Here is a 16,303-nt window from a genome sequence, read left to right as displayed (position 1 = left end):
GTGTTTATTAAATTATTTTGTAGGTGTGTGAGTAAATAATTGGGACGGATGGAACACATGTGTCGTAAGTGAGTGTATATTTAAGTAATAATGATAGAAAGTAAACAGTGTGAGAGCAGAAGCTGTAATGAATTAATGGTATTTTGCAAGCTTACAGAAGGATAAAACAGAAAAAAACACATAAATATGACCGGAAGGAGAATTTTCACAAAGGGATATTTTTCCCGTCTTTAACATCCCATTAAGTATTCACGATCACATTCTTATATTTTTCTTGCACCCAGCATTACATTTCTTACTAAAAGAAAGACGTTCTAAAACTATAAACCTACATCTACACATACGTAAAAGCCATCGACGCCGAAGAAACAAAAACGACCCGACTCCATCATCAAAGCTCGTAATCCTACGTCAAAGAATAAATTAAACACAGAGGTGACAAACCGGTCAAATGGATAACACAGACAAAGGGCGATCCACTGACGAGGCAAATTAAATGAAACGGAAAAGTGAATAAAACGGTAAAAAAAGGACACGAAACGCTCCTTGACCCACGATAAGGAAAAATTGCTTAAGTTATTTTTCTTTAATTATTGTAGACTTGGAGGTATTGAGTATCGCCAATTAAGGTTGGTCTTTAATTACATATCTGTGGACGATGAATGGAAATGGAACGCAATTAGAAATTTCGACGGCTATTTAATGTAGTGGCTGTTTCGTAATGGTGTTGTGCGTTAATGGTTGGACTGTAATTGAATTGTTAACTTCAATTTATGGAAACAAGTTCCTATCTCAATTTTAAATGAACTTACGCAGTTGTATTTGTTTACGTTTCTAAATGTTTGATTTGTGTCTAAATCTGATCTTTTTTAAAATAAATAAATAAAATTTGCTCAAAGTTTTTCGATGATCAGTCTGACCTTTGCCACTACTTCGTGTCTTTCAGAACAGCGATAACATTTTAGTTTTCAACAACTAACTTGAACAATACAAATGGCCACTACAACTTTCAAACCCTAAAAAAAAACAAAAGCAAAAATCCTCTAACAAATAGCAAGACAGGTATGAAAACTGATGATTCTCTAGTCATAGGTGCAAATGGTATTGCGTAACTGGTTATCACCGCTCCTACGCTTATCTTGACAAATGTTCCCACTGTACCGCTCCGAACAACAATAAGACATTTGTTAAGCCAATCCGGCCCAATTTTATTTGTGTCTTGGCACTAGATTTTGCTGTGGAGACGCTTCGAGATTTAGGGACGAAGTATTACAATAGATGCGTTCTTTGCTTTCTTTAAGATTTAGGTATGGAGAAAATAATTTCATATACTGTACAAACGCCAGCAGGTCAATCAGTCAAATTGTACCAGTCGAACATTAACCTTCCACTATTGTGATAAACTTGAAAATCTGTTGAAGAAAGTCAAATTGAGGTATGTAAGTTGATGTGTCGTTCTACATCACCGACCAACTTGACGTAGAACTTGTTCAGCAGATAAGGGATTAAAACAATTTTGGTTAAGTATCCCTTACATGCTTTAATTCTTGGGATATCTCACATAAAACAAATCAAGTTGTTGAACTCGGGTCTAAAGAATACGTCACACAGACTTTACCCTTGAAAACAACGGCTCCTATTCAAGCAAAGAAAAGCACAAATACCAAAGGTATTCTTTGACATATTAGCCGTGACACTCAGATAAAAGATCTCTTCATAAAACAATGTTTCGCCAAAAAAAAGGATAATCCAAAAACTCAACGAACAAACGCAAAGTCACTAACATTTGTATTGTTCAGATTTAGAAATACGAACACAATATTATGCCTACGGGGCGCCTCTGTTATAAGCATAATCATTTTGATAGACGTTATTCTGTATTGTGTCACGCACACATACATACATACATATAGGTACACATATGTACACGTGTGTGTGTACATTGCGTTTTGTTTCCACAGGAAAATGGAAAGTGGGATCGATTCGACCTTGAATATAATAGAAACTAAATCTTGTGATCGTGTCAACGGGGTTGCTTTGGCAAGTCTTTTGAATTTTGCGGAATATTTTCAAGTCATTTAAACTGAGGTAGTTACAGTAAACGTGCCCACAGTTTTAATTCTGTAAAGGTGCATAGTTCTTAAACTGTTTGGCAGTTAAAAGACTGGAGGGAAAGATGTGAATTAGGATACGTAGTGCATAATAATTGGCAAAGACATAACTCGATGCTGCAAAAGTTGACAAGATATTCTTAACCTCACTATCCATGCATGATTTCCTTAATATTCCAGCACCCTAATGAAGATTCCACCATAATTGCTTAACGTCAAACGCGTATTGACTTAACAGTATATTCATATTTATGCACACATGATTGGCTCTTCATTACTATGCATTCACACACACATGCATATCACACTTGTAATTTACGGCGACGAACGTGCGTGTGTGCCCTGATAACACTGAATTACTGTTGCTCATTGATTGACACAGACAAATATCTTCGGATTAATTAGTGCTCGTGTGCCTGATATTGACTAATTAACTGAGTAAATTTACTGTGGATTGAATGTGTCTAATTGGTGTTGGTAGTTGTTTGGTGATGAAAATCTGATTTGGGAGGTGTCAATGTCTTGCGTGGGACGTAATATAGACTTTTTGCAAATGCAATGTACTGAATTGACCAAATATCAAATACGAAAAGAAAACCATCCATCCTCCGAGCCTTCTATATAGACTATCCGTAACGACTGCCAAGGATGCTCAATGACAGCCGGGACCTACAGTTTAACGTGCCATCCGAAACACAGTCATTGGTGTCTAAGATATAGAGGTACTTATTATATAAAGGTTTGCATTGGTACTTGACTGACCTGTAATCGAACCCACGCCCCCATACTCGAGAGGTTGGTTCTTTGCCCACTAGGCCACCACGACTTTGAAATACGAAAAGAAAACATATAAACAAACATCCTTCTTTTGTCATAGCTGATTAAAGTAGTTCATAATACCATATCATTAACCTAACACGTGTCATAAATATTCAAGGAACTAATCAACTAAATTGAATTTCATTACTTAGTTTACCATCTCTATTAGCAACAGAAATTAATATCTACATTTCAGTATCAGAAATAATGTAAACTGTAGTTCCGGAAAACAAATTACTTAGAACATAATTTTATACATTTACAGTTAACTTGTTTTAGTACAAAATGTGTTGTTTTGTCCTTGGTACCGATTTACGAGGGTCGAGCCCAAAGGCTATGTGAAAATTGCATTGCAAAATAAATCTTGTTGCTAAAACACAAGGTTGAAATTTCAATGCGGTTACCCAGAAGTTATTGTCACATTTATAACTTAGTTTCGGTTATAATGTTTGGTCAATACAAATACGGATATGAATGTTATAGGTATCCATGTTTAGAATGAAAAGGTTTTAATACTGGGTAAGTTAGAACGGGGTATATATCAAGAAGGGTACAGGTACTTTTGCTTAATTTTTACTGTGGTGTGTGGGGGTAGTAACTATTGATGTAACTTTTTACTGTGTTAAATTATCAAAGTTATAAGAAACATACTTTGATATTCCAAGGCCAAAGAAAAAATTTGAAGAAATGAAATGTTTTCAACGTCAAATGAATTGATCACTTCAATCAATTCACTTGTAACGCTGGGTAACTTGATGAATTACTGGAATCCCCCGGGAGTCCATTCACAAAAGATTTATTTTCTTAACATTCGAAAAAATCATGATTTATTTTCTTCTCAACGCCAACAAGAGTTTATATCAAATGAAAACTCTGCGTAGTTAGTCACCTTTCTGCTTGTTAAAAACTTGATGATTAGTTTTATTTAAATATGTAGATGAAACTTTCGAAGTATTGAAAAAATGTTTGATTAAAATACTTTTTCTATTAAAATATGAATTAGTAACTCGACAGCTTATTTACTGTCAATCCCAAAATTCAATCTGAGCCATTAAAATTTGAAACTTAAAGAATAACTCAATTTTGTCTCCGAATTGCCCTTTCCCTCTAAAAACACTAAGAAGTCAGAGTATAACAAGTCTAGACATAAATAAAAGTCTAGAAGGCCACATCGGCCGCCCTTCAGACCTAAGTGGGGTATTAAGTATCACTTCTGTCCGAATTATATATTTTTCACTCGTCGTCCTCTCACAAAATGAGGGGAATTACATAATTAAGACGTTAAATGGAAATATAAGAGAAACTAAGTATCTTACTAAGTTCGTTAAATATTTCGAAGGCTTTAGTGATTTTAATAAAAAAGTCCGAAGAGAAGACGGGAAGTTATTAATGGCTGGCATTTGTGTTTGGTCCTAAAGCAAGTCTATTCTCACATCACACAAATAGAAGTTAACATTTCCAATGTAATAAATCTTACATTTTCGCTGTCGACTCCATATAACCCGTCCGAAGCTACCACCCACTCGACTTAGACCCACAAATTACGGGAACATGCACAATCTAACCCTGCAAATGTCTGCAGAAAACACTTCGGCCACATATCACTTCAAAAGTGGCGGTATTCAGCCGTATCTAGCAGTGCTCGGCACTGGCCGTGCACCAATTCAGTGGAGCAAGGCCGACTTTGAATAATTTCGGTGTAACCATGTCGTTGGTACCATGCTGGGACGGCCACGGCGAAGTTGCCCCATGTAATAAATCTACATGTTGGACTCGGAGATTGGTAGCAGACATGCTAGGGTTAATCTCGTATGTCACATATTCGCAGAGTTTATTATGTTAGCGGAATGGGGTTAGCGAAAAAATCTGGCGACGTCTCGTTATGTTTTTTTCCTTAAGATGTGATATATAGATAGAAAAAGTAAATATGAAGAGGAGTGGTTTTGTCTGAATTATGCATGCGAACATTAGTGTGATACTGTCAGAGATTGGTTAGACTATGTATGTATAGTTTACAAAAGCATAAAAGCCATAGATTTCTATTAGTTTATGTAGATAGAGAAAGTTCCTACCCGTATACCTTACATAAAGCGACAGCGCCTTACACAAGTGAGAACAGGCGGAGAAATCTTCCTTGCAACCCTATCATTATATTGCGTATGCTAGTGGAAGTTCATAAACTGATAATTATGTTAATTAAGGTGAAAATCACCGGCACTTGTTTATGGGTAGAGGAAACTGACATCCTTCACAGAATGACATGTTACGAAAAGCAACGCTATAATTTAATGAGGTAGTTACTTTGGGTTATTTAGTGCTACAATAGCAAAAAATGAAACAGAAAATCACGCAATGCGCCTTAGTTTGTGAGCCATTGAAAGGGCTTATTACTTTGATAGATAGTAAGGATAAAATTGATAATGTAGAACTCTTTACATCCCGTGACACATGTGAATGATTTGTTCTTCTAACCGATGTCTTTGTAGTAAGTACAAGTATGAACATAATTTGTCCTGAAAAAAATTAAGTAGGTTTTATTTTTAAATCGGTGCGTTTTATGAACCGAATAAAAGCCTTACCCTATTCTTTTTTAATCTCTTTATCTTGTCAGGCTCTATCCCAACACACAGTCAAAATAAAAATCCTAAATTAATCCGAAAATCGTTTTATCCGCATCATTTACGTATTGTAAGGGTCTTCGGTCATTAAAACGGTTGGGTATGCATGTAAGGGTCGGTGCACATGATGCCGAATCATGAATACAATTACACGGGCCGGCCGTTCGACTCCGGATTAAATTCTCTCGACCGATGAATCTCAAATTCTCAACCTTCGACCGTGTGTACTCCAATTTAATGATAATAAACTGATTCATCGGTTTGATTGTTTGTTTTGTTCAGTTAATAACCAACTTGAATGTTCTAGAAATAAATATAAGACTAGCGTATTAGGCGTGTTTTTCAATACTCGGATGGGTGACAAAAATGGCACCTTCTTTTTATTATTTTATTAGCTATGACGTCATTAAAATATTTGAGTATTGAATCGTTTATGCAGAATCTATTACACTTAGATCATTGTGATGAGACAATCTTTGAACTGGGTCCCCTAACGTTGAGTATAATTTTTTTGCCTTTCAGAATATTTTATCGATAAGACCAAAGATATCTTCAAAAAAATAACGCGCAATAAATATGACAACCGCTTCTACACTTGAATCACAAATCAGAAAAAAGTAAATGACTTTAAAACGTTTTTAACGATGGCAATCGGTTCCAAATGGCAGTACTTTGCTAACGGTACGGTCACATTAGCCAAGTTATATTTATTAATGGCAACATTCACTGCCAAGAGTTCACCGCGGCTTGAATAATTGTCAGCTTGGCAGTTATTGGTTATAATAAGCTAGAAGTTTTTTAATATTCAAAGGATTTTATGAAAGTTCTTTTGAGTAAGAAAAGTCAGTGTACCCGATTTCATAATCCGTGCATTAGTTTGTATCTTTCGACTGTCTTGGAGACCGCTTCAAGTCTAATACTTTATAATATGTGATGCCCTATGTGGCATCGAAAACCCAGCTTATACCCATTTTTAATGACCACCTAATTCGAGGAGTAAAACATACTTTTTAACCAATGTTCAATAAACATCATTTTTCACTCACTTTCTAACTACAAATCTCTAATACTTATACAATAATTAATTAAAATATATGTTTGATCTAAAATAAAGGTACAATGATGGTGGAACGGTCTCAGCAATCATTTCCTTGCACAGCTAAGTCGCGTGTGCCTGGCTAGCTTCTATTGTGCCTTTGTTCTTCGCAAATCAAACATGGCCGCCTTTGTTATCCAAGAATAGGGCTGGACAAATGTACTTTTTGATTTCTTTAATTTTTATTTTTAGTTTGATAAGAAAACTGTCTTATTTTGACAATATTTTACATAAACTTGATTATAGGTCATAGAGATTCCACCTTTAGGGAAAACTGCAATTTTGTTTGAACTATATGGCCCAAGATCAACGACAATATAAACGTCAGTTTCTCAAAAACTACTGCTTAATATCAATGTTCATGTTTATTTGTTATTTATTTATTCGTTCAATTTTCAAAGTAAACATATTATAAAAATATATGTTGTCAGTGAACTTGGGCCTTGATATAATAGTGGGCACCTAACACATCTATTGTCGTAAAAGGCTTTTCTAAATTAAACAAAGCATATCAGTGTACTTGACATTGATGGCAACTGATAAAAGTGTATCTACATACATATAACTTTAAAGTAACGTTTCTATGAAGGTCCTCTAAAGTCGTGTGCGACTGTGGCCAAGCATTGTACCTTTGTTCTTCAAAAACCAACATGGCCGCCATTGTTGCGTACCCATGGTTAGGGTTGAAAACTTTTGAAAAGAGAACGTTTTTTATTGTTTCATTATTTTTTATGGCATCCCGATTTTTGGTGAAATATTTTTCCTTAATTCGGCCAGCGTTGAGTTTTAAGTTACACGTGACCTTATTGTTGGTACATTTCTTTTTAAATATGGAAATGTTCTGAGCTTTATACAAATAAAGCCTTCACGATATTTCTACAATTAAACCTAACATACAAAACCTTTTTCTAAATTCAAACGAAGAAAGAAAATATACAATTGAAGGGTCCTTGGCAGCCCTATAGTACTAGAGGTTCTTAAAGTGAAACTTTAGCATTTCGGGTATGCCTCTTTGTGTTTTTCGTACTCAACGCGGGCATAAAATTACTGAGTAATTAACGCGGAAGTGTGCATTCCGCGGATAACCGCCTAACGAAGTATGTGTACATTTTTGTTCGTGGAAAATTGTTACGCTATAAGAATATTTTCTTGTGTGTTAACTTTAATTATATTTTTTGAGAAATGGTTTGCGTTGCTGTGCAACAATGCCTCAGCATTGTTTTCTACGAAATTGAGTAGGTTTACTGAATAAAGTTTTGAAAAAAAAAGTTGTATGAAGTGGAACCTCAAACGAATATTTTCATTCTTAGAAAAGCTCATGTAACAGCTGCTTCATCATTAAGCTTCCATGTCCAGCACAACCATAACTAAATTACATCAAAACAATTCTTTCCACGGTATCTCAATCCAATTAGAGGCGTTACCGCAATGTACTGTTATCCCGAGAAATTCGCTAGAGTGGTGCAATCTCAGCTGAGATCGTACCGTCTCGGGCTCATTTACACTGCTGTACTAATTCACTAAGGATAGGTACGCAATTTTTCGCCCGTTAGACCACCCCCTCCCTTCACCCCGCACCCTGTTTACCCCGCCAAGGCGCCCCAACGGACGTGATTTGGAAACAAATACGTACATTCGTAGAATACAACATTTGTTGGCGCTAACTCGACCGTTGTTCCGTCTTGAATGCTACGGACAACGTTATTTCCAATGCAATCTTGTTACATTATAATAAATGTTTTGTTGTACCAGCTCTAGTATTAGTGACATATTTTAGTTTAGGTCACTGAATATTTAGTGAGCGCTGTTTACTTTGTCTCTCTATGTAATATTAATAAAGTTTTGCGGCAAATGTCGCCCGACTTTGTCTTTTCTTTTCTGTAACAGGAAGTTTGGCGTGGTTGCTCTTATTATTTTAGCTTTTAGAAATTGAAAACAGCTTGCGAAATAATTAATTGAATTTTTGTTACTTTCCTTTTTGAATTCCTGGAAATAGATTTTTCCGTTATAGTATTTAGATTAGATTCTAAATATAGTGACCCTGAATTCTGAATTACATTTGCGTAGAATGGCATTGTAAATCCAAGGTTGCTACCCTCCGCTATAGTCACATGCAAAGTAGAACTATCAAATCACTTTACCCGCCATAAAGTTCGGCGCGTTATGGGCTCCATACAGTTTATATCACGTCCTCTCACACAAAATCAAGCACATCCCATCCTAGTAATCCAATTACTAAGCAAGTTACTCGGCGTTTTCGCCATTTTCCTACCAAGACCCCATTTCATATCTGTATGGAGTAATTATTATTACTATGGCCATTGTTTCGGTAGTAACAGTAAACAAGGGACCAAGTGAAATATGCGTTTACTGCCCACCTTCCTAGATAATGAGGAATTACATTGCAATAATAACTGTACACACTCCAACATAAGGTCCTTAATCGCTTGACTTGCCACGCTCGTTTCATATCTCTCTGGCGCATATGTCATCCTAATTTGAACTCTAATTTGTTAGCGGTAAGGTCGGTGTTGTACGTGAATATCTGATTCAAGATGTTAAGATCCCCTACTAAGATTTCGTGTCAAATCTTCATCTCGAAGACGTCTAGTACGGGAATAGATGACATATCCAATTTAGATGTCTGGCGGTTATGTTGATCGAAGATAATTATATTGTAATTAGACAGGTTACAGTCAGATGACACCTTTCCTTGATAAAGTACATCGTGATATGCCATAAGCTATAATTATCTATTATCTGCGCTTTGATTCTGATCTCAATACGTCAATCTCCTCAAAACTGCAGATGTCCTTTCAAGATTAAGACAAAGATCGATAATGACACCATTTGGTCAGGAAATGTTGTTTTTTATTTTGTATACGCTCAAAAAATTATTTACTTTTCCAAATACATATACTACAATACAATATAAACCCAAATCCCTGACCGTACATGTTAAACCTACTATTATAAAAATAAAGGGGATTCAACCTCTATTTATAGTCCGATACACACCTTAATTTATTCCATGTATATTGACGCGAAAAACTAATAAAATACACCCTAACATCAAAAATTTACACTATCCTACCGTAGCAAATTGTGAGAACAAATAGTGAGGGTTCCGTACTTCAAGATGTATAGTTAGGGGCCAGTAAAATAACGAACTGCCGAAACCCAATACTGGGTTCAGAATTTATTAGTTGTAATTCAAAATACGAAAACCATTTGTCAGGAACTCCTTATACGCCCCTTAATTGTGTAGGAACTAGAAATATACTGTTCGTTGACCCAAGGCAGTTGAAGGGTAAATCTTGTATGGTGATTTTAAGGGGAACAGGGTCTTGTATTAGAGTTTTAATATGTTTTTTTTTTGGTGAATTTATAAAGCTTTACAGGGTATTGTTTTTATAATCAGTTTACAGGAATAAGTATAAATGTATGAGCCTAAATATCATGGTAATATAGATTAGAAAAATAATGAGTACATTCATAAGTACGTCACGTAAAAATGTTGCTATAAAGCTCCACAGACTTAGACATTTCAAAACTTCCACAATACTATATCCGACTCACATCTAACTAACGCAACAGCAGAACAGATCACACACACACACACACACACACACACACAACAACACGTCAAAGATTTGTTTGCACAAACAAAACTAGATCTGCCATCTGAACATCCAAACATGCGCTAAATTCGGCGAATGTTTAACGCGTGATAAACCTACAGCAAATTAAAGTTTGCACCAAGTTCCCGATGTGGGAATGCCACAACTGTCTGCTAAGTTAGTACGCTGACAGGACAGGTAGCGACCGACGTTAAGATTATATCAACCATGGAACAAACATGTTTGCGGGCAAATGAGGTGGCTAGATGTGGCTTGAGCGCGGTACGTGGCTGAGTAAATGTGTAGGTATATACATATGTGTGTGTGAGTTTGTAACGTTATCTTATTCGTTTTGGGAATGAAAAGTATTTAAAATACATTGGAAATATCCGACTAATAAATTATATAATTTTAAAGAATTTGTAGCCAGTCAAGGCACGATCCCCGCTGACAGCGATGTGGATATTTTTTTTGATACTTAGTTATAATTTTTAGGTTTTTTTTTTCTAAATAGGCTGATTAAATATGTAATGTAAAAATATTAACCAAATAAACAAACCTTAAAAATTAATGACAAAAAGACTTAAAAAGTAGAGTTTATATAAAAAAATCAGACGACAATTATTTTTATCCAATCTGGGTTAAACTATAATTGAAATATAACTCACCTAATAATTATGTCTATTGCTTTGTTCCAGGTACGATACAACTTTTTAAATACAGCACTGCAATACTGTAAGTTGGACTTTTAATGAACCATAATGAGGCAACAGAAACTACCAAAGTTTTTAAAACAATTTCGTTTGTGTTTCAAGAAATGAACGAATAAATATTTCAGTCTTTATTTCTTTGTCTATTTATTAATTCAGAAGTCTGATTATGAACTTTATGATGGTAAAAATATTAAAATTTTAGTTCATTCTTAGTACTTACTTTTATTTATAGTTCGTCCTTATTTGTATCAGTTGTACGGTTGGCGACGCGTCGTAGTAGTGCTACGAATTTTCGTGCTACGGGAAATCGTAGCAGCGTAGAAGTAGAGAAAACATTTTTTTTTAATCACACAGATAAAAGAAAAAGATAAAAATCGGCACTTCTTGAAGGTCTAATTTACCAGTCAGCCCCCAAAACACCCGCTCTTCACAATCTAAGTTATTGCTGGTCAAAAGTTACTCTTCTACCTATGTCCAAGGCCAATAAAAGCGTAACACTATTTACCAACTCACCACCTTGACGGTACGAAAATGCTGCGCAAATTTAAACATACTCAACTGAAAATGAAGATAAATAATCAACAAAGAGCACCCGATGGAGGCACCTCGGCAAATTCTCTCAGCAAACACGCTGAGGGTGTCACACTCGAGTGTCCCGACACTCTGTGATCACTCACACTTTCTCTCCGACACTAATTAACGAATGTCTGCAATTAGAGGTAGACACTCGACAATGGTTCGAGCTCTAATATTTTAAGGGTGTTTAATGAGATTTAATATTGTTGTTCTCGCCCTAAATTTGATTTGAGCACGTTTCTTTAATTATGTGTGATGTAATGTCGTGATGTCATGTCTTTGTTGAAGGGTTAGGCAGAATGCTTATTAAGCAGTTAACATTTCGACTGTTAATTTTAAGTAATCCACAAATTATGATTTCGAAGCAGATTTCAAAACTTAGTCCTACTTTACTTTCTTAGACCGAAAAGCTAAATTAACAGCTAATTCTTACTTATAAAAAAGGAGCAGTTTTTTAAACATAAATGATGTTTAAGAGAACTAATTTTATACCTTGGAACTAGAGTCAAGATCAATGGTCAAGAAGAACACTTATCAAAGATATTCAATCAACATACTGATGATTTCAATAATTTATTATTCTCTGGATTTGCTGACTACGGTTAGAATTATGACATAATCCCTAAGCACGAGCCCCACATAAATTCTTATCTCTAGTATATTAAAAGATAGATAAGTTATTGCAATCCACGGTTTATACATTATATACTACTTACTACATAACATTTTAGTGTATATTATTTGAACCGTAACAATATTGTTTTGTATGCGTGTCCGTATTTAAATGTTGGCGCAGTGTTCCAGTTTGCTTCGCAAGCAAAACTCGGAGTAATGCAAATATTGTAGTAGTTTGCGAGTTTTATTAAACAGTTGCTCTTAACGTATTCAAGTGTTTGTACAAGATTTTTTGTTAAATTATGCGTTTAAAATAAATAAAAATTTCAAGTAGTAAAAAAATATTTTCCTTTAAAAAAATCTAACGTCAAAAAAGGTATAGAATACCTATTCATAAAAGCGAAAAAGTTTGGTTACAAGCTATTATAGGTATAAGTAAATAAGGCTGTTATAGTTATAGTACATAACTATGAAAAAGCTTAAAAGACCTAAAACCCTAACCACCACAAGATCCACAATGTATCCTAGTTTTTAAACTCACATTTACTTACAACGATATTCTCATTTAACATCCCTATAACTATACCCATTACAATTTAATCGCGCCCCGAAGAAGCATACTTTAAACATGTTCAGAACAACAATCTTATGGTACAAAACTTTACCTCGAGAACGATATTAAATAGAGACAAAGTACAGTCATCAAAGAATATCACCGACACAAGTATACAACTTTATTTGGAACCAGATCATGGAATAAGGAAAATTGAGCAGAGATCCCATAATGCAGGTAGGTCAGGCGCCTTCTTCTAGGTCAAACACGTACGTTGGACATGACCAACACGATACAGTTACGAGTGAACTAACGAGGCGTTCTGGGCCTGCAGTCTCGACAAAGATAGCGATCGCTTAACGACAAAATTCGGTCGATAAGTCCTAACGATCCGATCGTAACGATTTTTGGTAGTCTCTACTGCCAAAACTATCGAGTGTCATCGCAAAGTTACCGAATATTTTCGGTAAGATAACGATTTATCGTTATGTCATAGAATTTCCTTGCGACAGTTTTTGACAGCCCGCTAAGTGATAGCTACTATCGATATCGTTCCTATATTTGTTTATTTTACGTCAGAAAATATTAAATAAATAGTAATTTAATAAATAATGGCTTCTGAATATTTAGCATGGGACTTAGTTGTGCTCGAGCACAGACGCGATGTGCTTATGGGTCGACAAATAGCACGAAACAAGCGAAACGATGAAAATCCCTTGGATTTGGAGGATGGCCAATTTCTTCAAATGTATAGAATTTCAAAGGAAATGTTTCACAGGCTACTAAGTGAACTGCGTCCATCTCTCCAAAGACGACGGCCTTACGGACTTTCTGTGGAGTCCCAAGTAAGTGTCTTTGCGACCTACCGTGCATAAATAATATTTCTATAATATATTTTTCTTATAACTAAGGTTGAACTTTTTAAATTTTCTTCTTATTAGATACTGACGGCACTCCGATTTTACGCATGTGGGTGCTACCAACAACCTGTTGGCTTGCAGTGGGGTTGTAGCATGAGCCAAAATCTGTTAGCCGAGTCATCCGGGCTGTAACTTCGGCAATAAATGAAAACTTTTAAGAAAATATATTAAATTTCCAATGACTCAAGGAGAACGCCATGCGGCAAAACAGAAATTTAGAAATGCCCCACAGCCATTCCCAGGGGTAATTGGAGCCATTGATTGCACCCATATAAAAATTTTAGCTCCTAAGACCAATGAGGAGTCTTATGTGAGTGGTCACCATGAGGGCCATTCATTAAATGTGCAAGCTGTAAGTTGACCTTCAGTTCTATAATATCTAAAAATATTGTTTGAAAAATATGTACTTACATATTTAATATATTACAGGTGTGTGACCCTGATCTTATTATTTTAAATATTAATGCTCGATGGCCAGGAGCGAGACATGATGCTCACATATGGGCAAATTCACCGGTGCGCTCAACAATGAAGCGACATTTTGAAAATGGGGACCGCCGTGCTTGGCTGCTTGGTAAATAAATGAACATTATAAATCTGCCTCGAAGAGGTTGCCCATTCGACTTCTGAAATTACTTTGTATTTTTAATCTTTTAGGTGATGATGGATATCCTCTGGAACCGTGGTTAATGACTCCCATAAAACATCAACAGCCTGGCACACCGGAATATAAATATACCGAAGCACACTGCTCAGCTAGGAACATCATAGAAAGATGCTTCGGTGTGCTAAAATCTGTGTTTAGATGTCTATCACACCAACGCCAGTTAATGTACGAACCCTATATGGCTGGCCTAATAATTAACGCATGTGCAGTGCTCCACAATATGCGGATAACATATAAATTACCGGAACCAGAGTCCACCACATCCATGCAGCTGGTGGATAATAGTAGATTCCATGATGATATGTTAGAAGTTACAGGTAACTTATGAACTGATTTTTTATTTTACTATGTATGTATACCTAACACCAATACATTTTATTTTTGTTATGCAGGTTCTGGGCGAGCTGTTGCAGAGCGCATAAGAAGAAGGCTAATTAACACTAGTTTCACATAATTATTATACTTTTTTCATTTATGTACTGTTTCAAATAAAAACATTTTATATCATTTATTATTTTTATTTATGTAATTATTTATTGCGTCAGCTATTTTGTTTCCGACTTTTACCAATTGCAGCGTCGCCTCGGCTTGTACCTTGGCTGCCTCAGCCTGCATCTTGGCAGCATCTGCTTGCGCTTGAGCAGCAGTTGCCAGCATCTAAAAAACGTTGGATTTACTGAATGTGTCTTAATGTTCTCTAGCATGCTAGTGTGTATAATAATTAAGAGGAAATTTACACTATAACACACCTTCATTGTAGCAGCATTTGCTTCTGCAACTGCTAGAAATTCTCGTCGAGCTGCACTATATTGCTCAGAAACACTTTGGCGAGGATTCAGATCTGAAAATACCCAAAATTATTGGTATTGTAGGAATTATTGGCTGACCCACCTGCAGAACTAATGTTTTATTATAAATAAAATTTAAGCTTACTCCTCTTTCTTCTGGGTCTCTGTCGCAGTGGTGGTGTTGATGATGCAACAGTTTCTGTCCTTCTGCCACGTACTGCTGGAATTATCAATTATAACACATTAAATAAAAATCAATGAAAATAAACATAGGTGAGCAAAATAACTGCAACTTACTCATTTGTAGTACTGGCGACTGAGGGGCATCTTGCACTTGTTCTTGGATGGGTGGTGGTGAAGAACCAGCCGTTGCTCTGCTGTCATTGATTGCTAAAATATTTTGTTAATTAATATTTTGGTAACATTAGTGTACAGATGTATACACATAATAAAATATATTATAGCAGTAACCAACTAGTTACTAAAACTCCAACTTACTTGTTTCAGTCGGTAACAATTCCACAAAATCTCTAGCTGTAATAAAATAAATAGTAACATTAAAATTAAAATAATTATATTTTGAATTGAGTACCTATTAATTTAAAACTTACCCTGAGAATGAGGTAAGGTGAGAACCTCAGAGATTACCACCCCAGCCTCCATCTCATGTTGTAATAACTGTAAATAACAATAAAAGTATTTTTAGTGTTATCAACATTCAAAGATTGAGAATATTAAATTGTATTGAATACAATAATCACAACTTACATCTTCCTCTGGCATAGCGTCCGGGCAGTCTGTCCCAAAGGAATAATCTGCCCCAACTATTGAAATTATCCGGCTCTCGGCCTCGGTCAGGGAGCAGTGCTGACGCCTCGGTTGCCGGTACGTTTTGTTCTTTTTAATTTTGCCGCCTTACTGCAAGCGCGGCTTTTAAGTCTCTCCAAACCTACAATTAGAATAATTAACTCAAGTAAATAATAAAAAACTGACGTGGCATGTACATGCTTATAATTAAAACCAATTCAATCTTTGAAAAGACTTACCGTCATCCACTGCTCTGGTGTCTTTCTAGACCCGTTAGGAGATTATTGAGCTCCTCGGCAACCTCCCTCCAGCCCGTTTCGAAATTTTCCCGGCCCTGCAAGCCGGTAAATTTCCGCGTGTGCAAATATGGACGCGCTTCTAATATTGATAGTAGTGCATC

General features: G+C 35.7%; 3 protein-coding genes across 11 annotated transcripts in view; 2 read left to right on the top strand and 1 right to left on the bottom strand.

Annotated features, from left to right (window-relative positions):
• LOC110371297 (semaphorin-1A) overlaps positions 1-16,303 on the top strand; it is a 301,020-nt gene that overhangs the window by 130,798 nt on the left and 153,919 nt on the right. The window lies entirely within an intron of this gene.
• LOC135117850 (putative nuclease HARBI1) lies at positions 13,047-14,815 on the top strand. Its single transcript, XM_064038193.1, has 5 exons — positions 13,047-13,566; positions 13,663-13,993; positions 14,071-14,215; positions 14,299-14,625; positions 14,701-14,815. Exons 2-5 carry the CDS (start codon positions 13,820-13,822, stop codon positions 14,760-14,762), a joined length of 708 nt encoding a protein of 235 aa, XP_063894263.1. The 5' UTR covers positions 13,047-13,566; positions 13,663-13,819; the 3' UTR covers positions 14,763-14,815.
• LOC135117851 (uncharacterized) lies at positions 14,806-15,958 on the bottom strand. The gene is made up of 7 exons (XM_064038194.1): positions 15,865-15,958; positions 15,708-15,774; positions 15,595-15,630; positions 15,394-15,486; positions 15,242-15,316; positions 15,058-15,149; positions 14,806-14,965 (listed from the first exon to the last, which is right to left on the bottom strand). The coding sequence occupies exons 1-7, from the start codon at positions 15,877-15,879 to the stop codon at positions 14,813-14,815; spliced, it is 531 nt and encodes a 176-aa protein (XP_063894264.1). The 5' UTR covers positions 15,880-15,958; the 3' UTR covers positions 14,806-14,812.

This window comes from Helicoverpa armigera, chromosome 15 (assembly GCF_030705265.1).
Source record: "Helicoverpa armigera isolate CAAS_96S chromosome 15, ASM3070526v1, whole genome shotgun sequence".
Lineage (NCBI taxonomy): Eukaryota > Metazoa > Arthropoda > Insecta > Lepidoptera > Noctuidae > Helicoverpa > Helicoverpa armigera.
The sequence above is the reverse complement of the archived record's forward strand: the minus strand, read 5'-3'. Positions and strand labels throughout refer to the sequence as shown.

Coding starts and splice junctions, on each gene's coding strand:
- LOC135117850 (XM_064038193.1), top strand. CDS start 13,820: ATGACTCAAGGAGAACGCCATGCGGCAAAACAGAAATTTAGAAATGCC. Junction 14,216..14,298: donor CCGCCGTGCTTGGCTGCTTG/GTAAATAAATGA, acceptor TTAATCTTTTAG/GTGATGATGGATATCCTCTG. Junction 14,626..14,700: donor TGATATGTTAGAAGTTACAG/GTAACTTATGAA, acceptor TTTGTTATGCAG/GTTCTGGGCGAGCTGTTGCA.
- LOC135117851 (XM_064038194.1), bottom strand. Junction 15,631..15,707: donor CACCTTACCTCATTCTCAGG/GTAAGTTTTAAA, acceptor ATTTTATTACAG/CTAGAGATTTTGTGGAATTG. Junction 15,150..15,241: donor GAGACCCAGAAGAAAGAGGA/GTAAGCTTAAAT, acceptor GGGTATTTTCAG/ATCTGAATCCTCGCCAAAGT.